The 15,856-nt window shown below is 44.0% G+C and overlaps 1 protein-coding gene across 1 annotated transcript in view; it reads left to right on the forward strand.

The window, feature by feature from the left end:
* foxo3b (forkhead box O3b) overlaps nucleotides 1–15,856 on the forward strand; it is a 39,400-nt gene that overhangs the window by 20,159 nt on the left and 3,385 nt on the right. Inside the window, exon 2 of the mRNA XM_089021558.1 lies at nucleotides 14,408–15,834. Within this exon, the coding sequence (XP_088877684.1) occupies nucleotides 14,408–15,820 (1,413 nt within the window). The 3' untranslated portion in view covers nucleotides 15,821–15,834. The remainder of the gene's footprint in view (nucleotides 1–14,407; nucleotides 15,835–15,856) is intronic.

The raw sequence follows: 15,856 nt of genomic DNA on the forward strand, positions 1-15,856 counted from the left end.
TCCCGATGGCGATAAACCGTCACGTCGGCGGCAATAAAGCAGCGCAAGATATTCGAGACCGCTGAAACGACGTGCGGGGTGGCGCGAGAGCCGCGTGGGATTTTTATTTTAATAACGTTGAAATGAATCTGGGTGAAAAAAAGGCTGATAAAACGTGTTTTATCGCGTCGGTGCCGTGTAAAAGTCCGATTGACGCGCGCCGCTTCAAATGAGGTGTCTTAAATTGGCGATGGGGACGATGAATCAAAAAGGAGAATATAACGGCGATGATTTGAGAAAAGGGGCGGCCATTTTTTTCCCGACAAGAGTGAGACCAACCGACAAAAAACAAAAAAAGAGGGAATGAGTCAAGGTGGTCCTCTTTTGTTTCCCACTGGACATGAATGCCCATAAATGTCATTCATGCCCCCAAAATAAACACCTGATAACAATATAGCGTCCACGACGGCCTTTTTAATGAAATTCCATTTTCGTTGCCATGCCACTCGAGTTCACTTCAAGCTGCGAGGTCCAAAGGAGGCGGCCCCGTGCATAGTAAACCAGTTTGGATTGACGGAATAAATCATCTCCTTTTATAATGTTTTCAACTCGTGCTTAACTCATTCGCTGCCATTCCGGAATTGATTTGGGAATTGAAAATATGACGTGGAACAACATTCCCAAATTTTGTTCGGGTTTCGGTTTTTCTTGTAGAGAGGTGCCGATAAAGCGCTAGTCAGACTTCATGTTTTTTTTCCTTCCCACGAGGGGGCAGCATTTGCCATTTAAAGCTCAGATAACGCCATATCCATATAACTTAGGAATTAACTCTTATTCTGCGAGTACGGAAATTTCAGTGACAATGACAAAAACCCTGGCACTGGACTGGACACATTTTTGCACATATCTGGCAGTGAATGAATTAATTGTAATGTTGTTTTATCTTCACATAAATACAACACACACTTGTCTGGCATCAATTTTCACAACAATATTTTATTCACAAAATAGACAGTGTCAGGATTTGAATATTATATGATTATGGATTTATTTTGAGTAAGATTACTTGGACTGGTGTGGACTGTTTTTGCCTAAAAGAATAATTTCTGATTTTATATCTCCTTACAGTCCAACTTTTGTCACGTTGTATTCTTAGTTTGTTGTTAAATCATTCCCCGTATTTTTTACTATACTCACAACCTTGCCGTACAATAAACGCCGTAGACATCGCCCAAGCTACTTTATGCGGCTTATCCGACGCTTTGACGCCATATCCTACTTGACCCTCTGCACCCTGCCCACCACCTTTTCCAGCTAACTTAGGAATTAACTCTTTTTTTTCTGATCAAAGAAGAGAGTCTAAGGTTTCTTACGTCGCATTCGATGTTTATGTTGTCCTAAAACTCAATATTCTTTGAGTCTGGGAATTTGAGTGAGAATGACAAAAACCCTGGCACTGGAGTGGACAGATTTTTGCACATTGTCTGGCAGTGAATGAGTTAAGGATGGGACTAAACTTCAACTATGCGTGGACACCATATTTGACCCAAATAAAGTAAAAAATGTCATTCTGTGGTGGAATATTAGCATTTGGGTGGGCATAAACCCTTGAAAGGACAGCGGCGACTGCAGTAGTGGACAGCTAAGCAGGTTATCGGGTTACAGGAAGGATGAAAGGGTTAAGCACGCGATGGCAACCCAAAGCGTGTATAATGTGGCACTGTCGGCTTTTAGGTGGTAATAATGAGTCACGCACACGCAAAGGTGCGTGTAGTATGTACACTATTCATACTGGACACTCGTGTGCCCACGCCGAGCACTGAACTGGCTTAACCGGATTTTAAAGGGAGTGATTTAATTACAGGCTATTAAAGTAAACAAAGCTTTGATTCACAATGAGCAAGTACAGGCCAGGCAAGACGAGGGCTGCGTCGCACCAGTTTCAGGATCAACAACAACAAAGGGATCTCGTACGCAAACCGTACGAATCGACGAAAGCTTGACGCATCAATTTTTTAGAGCGAATTCTACAAACGGCTTTTGAAACTTTTCAGGTCATGCCTGTGGATCGGATTGAAAAAGAAAAACATGCACATTGTTTTGAAACTACATTTAGATCAATGATACTTGAATGGGACATGTTTTTTTATTATACTATAGTTACCGTATTTTCTGGTGTATAAAGCGCGCCCAAAAGCCTGGATTTTCTTTAAAAGATGACCTTGCACCTTATATGCAGGTGCACCTTATATGTGAAGTAATACTGAGCCACAAAAGGTCTACTGTAAGCAGCAACTGACTCAATTTCCCTTGTAGGAGTGTGCAACCCCAGCCTCTACTGTAGCGCCTGATAATGTGGTGTGCCTTAAACTTTTATATATTTATATATTATATTTGAAAAACCTTTTTTATTCATTGAATGTGCGCCTTGTGTGTTCTGAAAGGCACTTGGAAAATAGTTAATTCCTAAATTATATGGGTCTGGAGTTATATGAGCTTGAAATGTATTCTTATTATTCTTACTACACTCCGGTGCGTCTTATATATGGATTTTTTAATGCACCATTCATTGGGGGTGCGTCTTATACCCCAGTACGCCTTATACACCGGAAAATACGTTACTCAAAAAGTTTATTTATGGTTTTGGAGAAAAAAAAATGGTTAATTTTACTTTTATAAACAGAAAATTATAATTTTATTAATTAATTTGTTTTTAACTCATTCACTGCCAGAAGTGCAAAAATGTGTCCACTTTAGTGCCAGGGTTTTTGTCATTGTCACTCGAATTCCAGCACCCACAGAATATTGGATTTTAAGACAACATAAACATTCAATGAAACCTTAGATACTGTTCTTTCATCCGAAAAAAAGAGTTAATTCCTAAATTATATGAGCTTGAAATAGGGGTGGCTGTCCAAAATACAATGCAATACATACATATTGGTTTATGTAGCACTTTAACAACAGCTGAAGCTGGAACAAAGCGCTAACATGGGGAAATGCTGCCCTCTTGTGGAAGGAAGAACATTGCCAGAGGTCTTGCCATTGCTTTATCAGCACCCAAGCATGAAAAAACAAAACCTGAACAAATTCAGAAATGTCATATTTTCAATTTCCGAAGACATTTGTGAATGGCAGTGAATGAATTAAGTGTTCATCCGCTAAGAAAATGGGGGTACAAACGTTCCTTTGCATTTATTTCCAAACATTGTGTTTATGCTAAGCTAGTAAAAGGGGGAAAAAAACATTGGAGGGGAATGGGGAGTGTGGTGGGGGGCTTCCTTCGTTTCCTTCATGCAAGCAGGAAATCATGTGCCTCCTTCTGAAAGGCGGGAGGGGCGGATCTAACAGAAAGTAAGGCAGGGGCCACTCTGTTGCTGGGAGAAAAGACACCGGGTAGGGCCTTTTGGTGTATGTGCGCGTGTGTGTGTACACGAACGTGTACAGTTTGTTGTATAGGGAAAATGCGGTGGAGGGCGGGGGGGGGGGGGCAGTCTGCTGCTCAGCTCGAGCGTAGAAGGAAGTTGCCAAGCTTGGAAGTGCTGACATCAGCACACCCACACGCACACACACATTCGTGCACACCTTCCTGCAGTTTCCAAATGGGGGCAAGCAGGTCAGGCAAGTTTAAACAATCTGGAAAAAGCGACATTAGGTCAAACATTCAATACAGTAAAAGAAAAAAAGAAAAACGTTCAAGTAATATGAAGCTGTATATTGACTTCTAGGGTCTCAAGGGGCTTTTTTTTGAAAGCTTATTAAAAGCGGTACATTGTCCTACAATTGCGGGTGTTGTCTTCTATTTCTATCTGACAACCAAAACGATTTTGAATACATCATCATCCTGTCAGATGGCGTCATCGTATTTTACCGGTTGGTTTGGTGACTTAACGAATGAATGGATGAAAAATATGGATGAAAATAAATCGCATATAGTTGTTAACCTAGCGTATGCTGTATTTCTTGTCCACTTCGTCGACAAGCGAGTAAGACTGAGGCCCAACCTGACAGGAGTGTCGACGTGCTATCAGTGGCAGTGTGGACAAAAGATAAAGCGACCGGTTGATTTGGATATCAGTCGTGGTAACGAGCAAAAGAATGCTGATAAGGTGAAGGGGGGGTCAGATAGCAGTTTAAGTCCAGCTGTCAACCCCCCCTCCCCAATGTTGATATCTGGATTCTCCCATTGGAGAATCGGGGAAGAGGCCGCAAGAGGTCGAGCGGAGGGACTGAGGAGCCCATCTGGCTTCGGAATGTCTTTTGGGGGTCCCCAAGAGGAGCTGGAGTACTTTGCTGGGTAGGGGGGGGGGGGTCATCAGGTTACCTCACCACCTGCTTCCACCTAACAATGAATGTATGGAGTATTGTGAAGGCTTGTATGAAGGTAAAAAGCTTGGAAATGGGAGCATGTGGGAAAAGTTTTCTTTTTTTTAAATAGATGTGTGTGTTTATGTGTATGTGCTTGTGTGTGTGTATGTGTGTGTGTGTGTGTGTGTGTGTGTGTGTGTGTGTGTGTGTGTGTGTGTGTGTGTGTGTGTGTGTGTGTGTGTGTGTGTGTGTGTGTGTGTGTGTGTGCGTGTATATTGTGTATGTATACTGTATCTGTTTTTAGCATCATTAGAACAAACCCTAAATGCCAGAAATGACTCAGCGCTAATTTGGACCAGATGCAAACTTCTTTGCAGCACCAATAACACATGTGCGCACACACACACACACACACACACACACACACACACACACACACACACACAACACACACGCACACCGATACCCGCATCCAAACAGGAAACAGCACGTCCCAAATTCCAAACCAATCAAGCAAGAAGATTTGCAACTCTTGACTGTGTTTACCAGAGCGATGCAATGTTACGCTGTGATCGTGGGTAACACCGACCGAAAGATGTCAGCCACGAGAATGTGACTCTTACAGAACCAAACCCACCCTCCCCCATCCCTCGCCGCACCCCCTCGCGCAACTCCAAAATTAAGTTTTGTGTGTGTGTGTGTGTGTGTGTGTGTGTGTGTGTGTGTGTGTGTGTGTGTGTGTGTGTGTGTGTGTGTGTGTGTGTGTGACTGAGGATGTGGCTACAAAGCCTGCAAGAGGGACGTTGTTGTGAAAACATGGGATCAGAAGAAGGGAGTGCGCCCAAGCGCCGCCATACACGCACTTAAACCCGTGTCTAATGTATACGGCAAATGCGTCGACCCTAATGTATTCGCGTACCAGGTTTATGTCCTATTTATTCGTCCAAAATTAGCTTTTTGTCATATTCTACGCATGCCTATGAATTTTCTGCCGTTTGGCTAAATAAAAGCAGATGAGACACAGGTCTCCAAATCTATATGGTAATTAGTCCTGTAGGTGTTTGATTGCGGTTGAGGTCGGGGGTTTTTTTTTAGTCCTAGAACCAGTTTTTGCGCCCTGTCCCAAATAAATCGACCGGAATATCATGGAAAATCTATTTGCGATTTTGAAAGAATATCTTACCCGGTGACTCATAGCGAGCGCTACTTTTTCAAACCGAAACTGGGTTTCCAAGAACCTTTGTCCCGAGGTAACCTCAGAGTTGTCTGAACAAGCAAAAGGGCTTTCTAAATGGATACAAGACCTTACACCCACAGTGCCGCGTTAAGTGTTACGGTCATAAACCTTAGTCACCCCCCTCTCCAGGCTAGGTGTGTTAAAACAACCCAGGCTTCACTTCCTCTGTGACTGATTGGTTCTAACCCCCAAAGTCCCCCAAAAAAAGTCCCATCAGACCTGCACCATTCCTTTACTTGCCTTGTTTTATTTAGCTTTGCAACATGGTAACTAAAACTCAATTTATAAGTTGTTGAACACAGAAACTCCGGAAATGGTTGATCTACGTTTTTCTGAACTCTGAGTGATTATTAATGCAAAAATTGGTTCGAAACAAAGATGCAATCGTGAGACACTTAAGTCATTCATTGCTATTCACAAATGTATTCGGAAATTGAAAATATGACATGGAGTGCCATTCCTGAATTTGCTCGGGTTTTGTGTTTTCATGCTTGGATGCTGATAAAGCGCTGGTCAGACCTCTGGAAATATTTTTTTTTCCTTCCACGAGGAGACAGCATTTACCTTTTTTTCCATGTAAGCGCTTTGTTCCAGCTTCAGCTGCTGTTAAAGCGCTATATAAAACAATATTGGATTGTATTTTGGACAGCCGATCTCATTTCAAGCTCATATAACTCCAGACCCATATAGTTTAGGAATTAACTCTTTTTCTGATGAAAGAAGAGAGTCTAAGGTTTCTTAGGCTGCATTGAATGTTTATGTAGACCTAAAACTCAATAGTCTGTGGGTCCTGGAATTCAAGTGACAATGACAAAAACCCTGGCACTGGAGCGGACACGTTTTTGCACATGTCTGGCAGTGAATGAAGCACCGAATTAGTTTATTTTTTCTCCAATTGCGTTGGCTTTTGTTCAGGTTTTTATGTTTGACGATTGTTAGTGAAGCCGTTTAAAGTCGTGAGGTGATGTTGTGGTTGGGAATAAAAGATGCTAATGAGATATAATTTTCGTGTGTATGACTAAATTATCGTGTCGCGGCCAATTGGCATCAGTTCCGATGTTTAACGGGTGAAAAGTGTTGAGGTTTTAATTTTGGTGTTGGAGAATGCTCAAAATTAAAACAAAACAGGAACATTGATTGAAAGTGTCCGACAGGATGCTAATTTGAGTTTTTTTTTTAAATCTGACATTTGTTCCAGTTAAAAGGTGACTTGATGATTCACTTGGGTGAGGCTTCTCAGCTTCTCGTCGGTTCTGCTTGACTAAGATAACAAACGAACTGAAGACTGCATGGTAGCGATTTTCTTATCTGACCAAGGACACTATAACATTAGGCGTCGGTCATAAAACGATTCTCGCCGTTGACATCATCCGTAATAAAATCCTCCCGCTTTGCTCCTGCGTTGATTTGTAAAGGAGGTGTGGATGGCAATCTCATTTAGCGCACGTATGCCTCATCTCTCGCGCCATGACTCCCCATAGGAATAGTCGCATTCCCATCGCGATGAATCATGAGACCACCACCACTCCATCATTCTACACTTTGGTGCCGCTAGAGACATCATTAATCACGTAGATGCCATGCCGAGGGTGTCTTATTTCCTCCATCTGTCCTCGTTTAAATATATATTTAAAATCTGATTACGTCAGAATAATTTGGATGACCTGCGAAATGCTCTCATAATCACAACAATGTTACTTTTAGAACTTTTTAACTCATTCACTGCCATTCCCAAATTTATTCGGGAAATTAAAATATGACATGGAGCGCCATTCCTGAATTTGTTCGGGTTTAGGTTTTTTTTGCAGCTGGTGCCGAGAAAGCGCTGGTCAGACCTCAGTCAATGTTTTTTCCTTCCACGGGGGTGGGCAGCATTTGCCTTTTGTCCCTTTTAGCGCTTTGTTACAGCCCCCGCTCGTCAAGCTGAGATAGGCTCCAAGCGCTAATGAGGAATAAGCGGTACAGAAAATGGATGGATGGATGGATGTACAGCAGCCACCATTTCAAGCTCAGATAACTCCAGACCCATATAACTTGGGAATTAACTATTTTTTTCTGAAGGAAGAGTATCTCAGGTTTCTTCCAGTGCATTGAATGCTTATGTAGTCCTAAATGTTGTCCAATATTCCGTGGGTCCTGGAATTTCAGTGACAATGAAACAAACCCTGGCACTGGAGGGGCACATTTTTGCACGTCTGGCAGTGAATGAGTTAATTGTAATGTTATGGTTTTATCCTCATCTTCTTCAATACAACACGCAATTGTCCGGCATTGATTTTCACAACAATATCTTGCAAACAAAAGTGATAGCGAAAAGATTTGAAAATTAAATAATTATGGATTTATTTTGAGGGCAATTACTTGTCCTGGTGGGGACAGTTTTAACCAAAAGAATGCATTCTGATTTTTTTTATCTCCTAACAGTCCAACTTTTTTTCCACTTTGGTATTCCTAGTTTTGTTGTTAAATCATCTCTATTTTTTTTACTATACTCACAACTTAGCCGCACAAAAAATGCCGTAGACATCCCCCGAGCTACTGAATGCGGCTTATCCGACGCTTTGACGCCATATTCTACTTGACCCTCCGCACCATGCTCACCACCTTTTTCAGCGACACATTTGTTCCTGAGAGATACCATTTACACAACGGAATTTGATTAGATTAGCCTTTCTTAGTGTCTTCCATATTTATTTGTCATGTTTTTTTTAATGATGATACTTGTGCAGCGTGTTCTACAGGGGAGACAAATTCCTTGTGTGTTCCACATACTTAGCCAATAAAGATGATTCTGATTCTGATATCAACATCATCATTATCACCAATGGTCATAGTGTTTTCAGAACAACTCCTCCCTCATGCTTCACATTGGACATGTCCCAACTTGCTCGGTCTGGAAGCGTCTTTGTCAGGGAGTTTCTGCTATCAGTTGGTGTGTGTGTGTGTGTGTATTAAGTGTGTGTGTGCGCGTGTGCATGTGTTCTTGGCAAGTACAGAGGATCTGACTGCTCTAGGACAGAGTGTCCTGAAACGTCTTGTAGTGGTGTCCCGTGTACTTCTAAAGCAGAGTAAATACAGCATATCATAAACTGTAATCAATTGCTCCAAAATACACACACCCACTACACACACACTTATACTGTACATAAATACAAACAGCTGCTTGGCGCAGTCGAACAATTCCATATGTTATATCACGATAGATTTTCCGCATGACTTTTTCCGCATCTCGGCGTGCACGTGCGAGTTTGGCTCCAATCTCACACGCATTCTTCCAAGAAACTCTCATGAAAAGCACACTGACCTAAAGACGCGTGACAAACCGCAACGCTTCTGATTGGCTGGGGGAGGTGGGCTGGGTCGGGCAACTCCCCCACCTCGGGCGCGCTTACTGGTTGAAGCTTAACCGTAAACACGCACACACATACACACTTCTCTGAGCATGTGGGCTAACACAAAGAGCACATGGAGAAAGAGGAGGGCGTCTTTGCAGACTCTTTGTCAATCAAACGAGGAAGAAAAGAACATGAAGTGCTACAACAGATGTTATTTTATTTTGGAACTTTGTTGAATGATTAATAGGTAGATTAATAGGAGAATTAATAGGTAAACTCACATCAGTTATTTTTTTTCTCATTGTCAAACCTTTGTTTCCCCTCATAATCGTGGAGAAGAAATATACCCTAATCTTTTTCCCCGCTCTTAACTCATTCACTGCCAGACGTGCAAAAATGTTTCCACTCCAGTGTCATTTTCACTCAAATTCCAGGACCCACATAATATTGAGTTTTAGGATGGCATAAACATTCAATTCAGCGTAAAAAAACATGAAACTCTCTTCATTCATCAAAAGAAAAACACACAAAATAAAGTTATATGGGTTTGGAGTTATCTGAGCTTGAAATGGGGGCGTCTGTACCAAATACAATCCAATACAAAAATATTGATTTATATAATGCTTTAACAACAGCTGAAGCTGGAACAAAGCGCTAACATTGACAAAAGGTAAATGCTGCCCCGACGTGGAAGGAAAAAAACACTGCCAGAGGTCTGACCAGCCCTTTATCGCCCACCCCCATAAGAAAATTCGAGAATGGCGTTCCACATCATATTTTCAATTCCCGAATTAATTGATATAGAAAAAATATCCTGTGACTGTGAAGTGTCCTTGAGAGTTGTGAAAGCCGCTTATAAATGAAATGTAATATCATTATTATTAATATTCTGACATCACAATTTTATTACCAAATAAATGTATATTTTATTTTTCATTATGTTTTTTGTTTTTCTTTAAAAATATGTGTTAAGCCATTCGGGAACAGCGGTTACTACTAATATACTACTTGACCCTGCAATTTGAGTGAAAATGACAAAAACCCTGGCACTGGAGTGGACACATTTTTTCACATTGTCTGGCAGTGAACGAGTGAATCTTTGTCTTTTTTTTTTTAGTACAGATGAATATATACCAGATATCCACTGAATTTATATAGTCACCCGTGGTGGTGTGTTGGCATTGAAGCATATTTGGATTTAAGACTGAATGTGGAGGAGATTAGGGAGTGTACGGCACCAATATAAAGGGAATGAGGTATAGCAGGATTCCATTGCCAAGCTCAAAATCCCTCTTTAGTGTATACGTCAACACAAGGTGAACACACATGCGCGCGCACACACACACACCACGCAGGCTGAAACGCACTTATGATTGTCAAGAATGGAATGTTCTGTCTGCAGTCCAGAACTCAGGGCAGCTGGAACCGGGACACGGTGTGTGTGTGTGTGTGTGTGTGTGTGTGTGTGTGTGTGTGTGTGTGTGTGTGTGTGTGTGTGTGTGTGTGTGTGTGTGTGTGTGTGTGTGTGTGTGTGTGTGTGTGTGTGTGTGTGTGTGTGTGTGTGTGTGTGTGTGTGTGTGTGTGTGTGTGTGTATATGTGTGTGTGTGTGTGTGTGTGTGTGTGTGTGTCAGTGTGACCACAGTATAAATAATCCCGCTTGTGTCAACTGAGGTGAAGCTATGTGTTTATTTGTCAAGCAGAGCATATGTGTCACATATGTGCATGTGCATCCATATTCCGTTTGTGATTTTCGTGTTTGGTAATTTTTCCAATGTCGCATTGATGTCATGAGCGACTTTTATTTTGGCGGAGTGGGTGACCGAGGATGGAAGAAATATGTGTCACGTGTGCGAACTTATAAGAGAAAGTGACTTTGTGCAGCTGCCATGTGAAAGCCGACGGACCACAGAAGCCTTTTTGTTCAGCCAGCAACACGCGGGAATAACCAACCGCCATCATGCCAAATACAACCCCCCTCCATTGAACCCTTCCCATTTTGAACACTATCACGTTTGACAGAGGTGCAAACGCTCATTTGGGCTGCTTTTCTTCAAGATGCATTTTATTTTTTATTTTTTTTGCGGATGGGGTTACATCATTTCCCACCACGCCGGATGTCGTAAAAGGGCCATGACGAGCGTTGAGACGGAGCACTCCCATTGGCTGAGACGGCTTCCCACACTTGCTCCTAATTGGATGTAGCCGTGCGAGCTGCGGGCGGTAGGGATTGGCTGAAGGGAATTGGATTGAGGAGTCGTTGGGAGGGGGTTCAGAGAAGGTGTTGCAGCGGGTTTCATCAGCCAGCAACAGCTCACTTTACACGTATGGAGAAGAGTGGTGGGTGTTGGGGAACTTTCTTCTTCTCTGGTTTTAGTGTGGCATGTCTCAAGAGGTGCAACCAGGCACTCTACTTTCTTTTTTTTATTTAGCCTCCAGGTTTTGAGGATGTGTCTATGTTAACTCCCCCCCAGGTTTCAAGGCATTAATATGCAACAATTTGGCCTCAAAGTAATTCCTGGAAAACTATTGACATATTTTACGTTACCACGGCAACCCAACATTCCGCCTTGTTTTGTCGCCTGTAATTTTGTTGGATCAAACCGGACACCTCGTGTCTTGAGTGACCACTCGCCTGGCTCACGGACTTGACGTTAAAAACTGTCCATGTTTTTATATTACTGTTGTGTTTATTATTTTGCTTTATGTTGACGATTATGTGAATTATTGTAAGAATATTATTTTAGACGGTTATATCAATGTGATGACAACTGTTTTATTCGTGAAAGCAGAAATAGGTGACAATATATCCCAAGAGTACCACTTTTTAGCACGAGTACCGCATCTTTTGCATTGCTATGGCGACCAACTTCATCACCTATTTTCAAAGGCTAAAAAACTGTTGGACCTACCTGGACGACCCCCATGATCTGTTAACATTAGTGCTTGACTGGATGGATGCATGGCTTGAGGAGCCCATGCTGCGAAGAAAGTTGAGGCAATGCGTCTGTGGAACTGTCGCGGCTTGGAATTGAAGCGGATTTACGTGGGACAGGAGATGCGAGACAGTCTCTTTTCGTCAATGCACATTTCACAATGACGTACCTGATCCACTGGTGAAAAGTACGCTTTGATCATCTCCTCTTTCATCTAGAACTGCTTCATACAACAAAGAGGGTTCAGAAATTGCTTAAGATTGAATGACTGTGTCTTTTGTGTTGTGTCAAATGATTTGTAATGTTTTTTTGTCGTTTTGATTTCAAGATGGGGCCGCGATACTGTCTGCCTTTACAGCAGCTCCTGTATTTTGTTTTTCTACTTCTTCCTTTCCTTTCCTCTTAATTTCATAACTTTGCTGCTGTGAAATGTAAATTTGTCCACTCTGAGAATAATAAAGGCTAATCCAATCCAATCCTTGTGCTAACATTTGTATTGCATGTGCATTCTTCCTTATTTCTATTTTAATTCCTTATTTGAATTCATTATTTGCTTTCCACCCTGCTACTTTTACTGTATACTTGACATCCAAAAGCGCCATATCTTACCTTTGCCATAGCGGGTGACCCGATTGTCTTGTTGCACTTGGAACAGCTGACGCAAAGCACGCTATCATGCATTATGTAAACTAGGGCAACTAATCTGAGGCTAATGTCAACACGCGCCGTACCGCATACTAGCTGGGTCAAATGCACGTATTATGTAACTTAAAGTGTTAGTATTGTGACATTTAAGTATTGGATGCTGTTGTCAACATGAATCGCAGCTACGTACACATTTTTATTTTTGGGCTATATTTCTCAAGCTGCCGCTGCCCCTCCCTGTGCGACTTTACAAGTACCATGGAGCACAGTGTATTGAGTGTGCGCGTATGTTAAAATGTTGGATAATCACACAACATTATGTCATGCCTCAAGAGACGCTGCCAGAGGATAAACGATGGTCTCCCTGGTACTTCCTCTTACCTCGCTGCAAGGAAACGCACACTCTCACACACACGCACATGCATGGATAACTCTCATAAACATGCATCAACATCCAGTGGTAATCATCGACTGCAATTCTTTTATGGGATTGCGTCAGACAAAGCACATATTACTCCAGCCAAAAGTTTATAGTCTCAAAAAATGCCTCAGACAATACTTTCCGCTTGACGACCTTAAAGCTGCAAATATGAACGGATGCAATGTTCAAACAGAAAACCACAGAGAAAGGGGGGAAAAGTTAAGCCTCCGCTCACACCCTACATTAAAAAATTGGGATAATTTAAGACTGCTCCTTTTCCCTTTTGCAAGCGTCCTGCCAATCCAAACTAAAGCCAGGAAATCCCCAAAACACGGTTGTGATTATGACTTTTTGCCCGTTTAAACTCAAGTACGCGGTCATGGCGTTAAACGTCGACATCGGCGCAGGAAAACGCTCGTGTGACCCAGATTTGGAAAGCTTGCTAAATAACATTACATACAATCCCGCAGATCCCGTCAGAGTCTGCGAAGGAAAAGGCGGTGGGATGGAAAAGGAGGGAAAAAAAGGTGTGGGGGAATAGGGGAGGTTATGAGTATGAATTTCCCAAAGTGCTCCAGTAGCTTGTGGCACAAGAAGACACAAAAGAAGCCATTTGTGACATTCCGTAGAGGATTGTTGTCAGGGAATGCACTTTGGCTCTTCTGCTTCAATTCCAGTGTGTGTGAGGTTAAAGAGGAGGAGTGGGGGTGATTGAAGGATCATAACTGTGTCATTCCCAAAAACAAAACTTGAATTTCTCCTCACAAAATGCATTAGACTCCAAATTCTGGCCTCCATTGATGACCCATCATACAAAATCAGGAAAACCGCTTCATTTTGTATTTTGCACAAATGCACCGATTAGCAGTCTCAAAAGAGTTAAGAATTTTCAAAAGCCTCCATGTCTCTCCACACTTTTGTGACTGAACTGAAGTTGACATTGTTTACGTCGGGACAAACAAAGCAAAGCCAACACAGGCGGTCACGTGCTCCTAATCTCCCAGTAAATTGCCGGGGAGTCCATGGGAGAAGAACCCGAGACTTTTATCAATAGGCCAGTGGTGGCACGCGCGAGCACACATGATCTGTGACTGAATCTTCTCTTTGCGCAACAAATGATGTCTTTGTTCATTCATCAGCAGAGGCTTGATGATGGCTCTTCTCTCAGCACTGTCCAACGTAGACATCGGCATAAACCGCTGCACTATTGTTGTTCATCCGAGTACAGTGGGTCTGAATCTTGTTGGAGTCACCAAACTCCACCAGTTTCATATGCCCCATTCATCGAACCCTTCTTTCAATGACTGTGCCCATTAACTGCAGACTGAAACTGAGGGGTGGACCTGTGAGACCGAACCTCTGAGACAACTCACCGAACCCTTAGGGTTCGATTGAACCCAGTTTAAGAACCACTGTACCTAGTATCTTAATATCTTGTGTTATCTAAACAACAACAAAGGAAGGGACATTGCCGTTTTTGGAGAGAAACACACAAGCAATGACGATCCGTGAGAGTCATTAATGGCGAGTTGTCCTTTTGTGTTGCAGAACTCCATCCGGCACAACCTTTCACTGCACAGCCGTTTCATCCGTGTCCAGAACGAAGGCACGGGCAAGAGTTCCTGGTGGATGATCAATCCGGACGGAGGCAAGGGCGGCAAAGCCCCTCGCCGCCGCGCCGTCTCCATGGACAACAGTAACAAGTACACCAAGTCGGCCCGTGGACGCGCCGCTAAGAAAAAGGCCGCCCTGCAAGCGGCGGCCGGTGAAGCCAACGGCGAGAGTCCCTCGGGGCTGTCCAAGTGGCCGGGGAGCCCCACGTCACGCAGCAGCGAGGAGCTGGACGCCTGGACGGACTTCCGTTCCCGCACCAATTCCAACGCCAGCACTCTGAGCGGCCGTCTTTCGCCCATCCTGGCCAACCCGGAGCTGGACGAGGTCCCCGATGACGAAAGCCCTCTGTCGCCCATGCTGTACTCCGGTCCCGGAGGAGCTTTGTCTCCCGGCAACGTGGCCAACGGGAAGCCCGCTGCCCCCGCCGAGCTGCCCCGTTTGGCCGATCTGGCCGGGACGATGAACCTTAACGATGGGCTCGCAGACGAGCTGATGGACAGCCTGGATAACATCAACTTGGTGACCTCGGCTTCGGGACAAGTGCCGTCAAACGGGAGTCCCGGGTTCGCTTTTGTGCCAAAATCCAACGGGCTGGGCTCACCCGCCCCCAGCGCGTCACCCTCAACCAACTCTTCCCCCAACGGTGGAGGAAATTACAGCAACTCCATCTTTGGCTCCCACTCGCCGGGGTCCTCCCTGCGTCCGTCCCCTATGCAAACCATCCAGGAGAACAAGCAGACGTCATTCTCCAGCTTCGGTAGCGTGACTCTGCAGGACCTGCTGAACTCCGACAGCCACAGTGACGTCATGATGACCCAGTGGGACCCGCTTATGTCGCAGGTCAGCGCCACCGCCATCGTGTCCCAGAATCCCCGGCGCTGCGGCATGCTCCGCAACGATCCCATCATGACGTTCGGAACAGCCACTGGGGGTCAGGGCAACCAGGGGGAGACGCCCCAAAGCAACAACCACAATCAAATCTCCGCGAGGTCAATCAACAGGGGCCTGAATTTAGCCAACGAGGTGAACGCTTTGGCCAACGCCAAGCAGCAGCTCCTACTTTCACCCCTGGGAGGAAACGGGTCGTCCTCCATGCAGATCGATACGTCCATCTTCCTGAACGGGGCGGTGAGCAACGGCGGGGGAATCTGCCAGGATCGCTTCCCCACAGATCTGGACCTCGACATGTTTAACGGGAGCCTGGAGTGTGACATGGACTCGATCATCCGGAACGAGCTGATGGACGCCGACGGACTGGACTTTAACTTTGACTCTCTGGTCAACATGAACGGGGTCAGCAACTTCACAAGCGCCAAGCAGGCCTCTCAGAGCTGGGTACCTGGCTGAAGAGGATGCACTAGGTAAGTCTGACCCTCTCTGACG

The sequence above is a fragment of the Hippocampus bargibanti genome, linkage group LG19 (genome assembly GCF_051943395.1).
Source record: "Hippocampus bargibanti isolate YZ-2025 linkage group LG19, ASM5194339v1, whole genome shotgun sequence".
In the NCBI taxonomy this organism is placed as follows: domain Eukaryota; kingdom Metazoa; phylum Chordata; class Actinopteri; order Syngnathiformes; family Syngnathidae; genus Hippocampus; species Hippocampus bargibanti.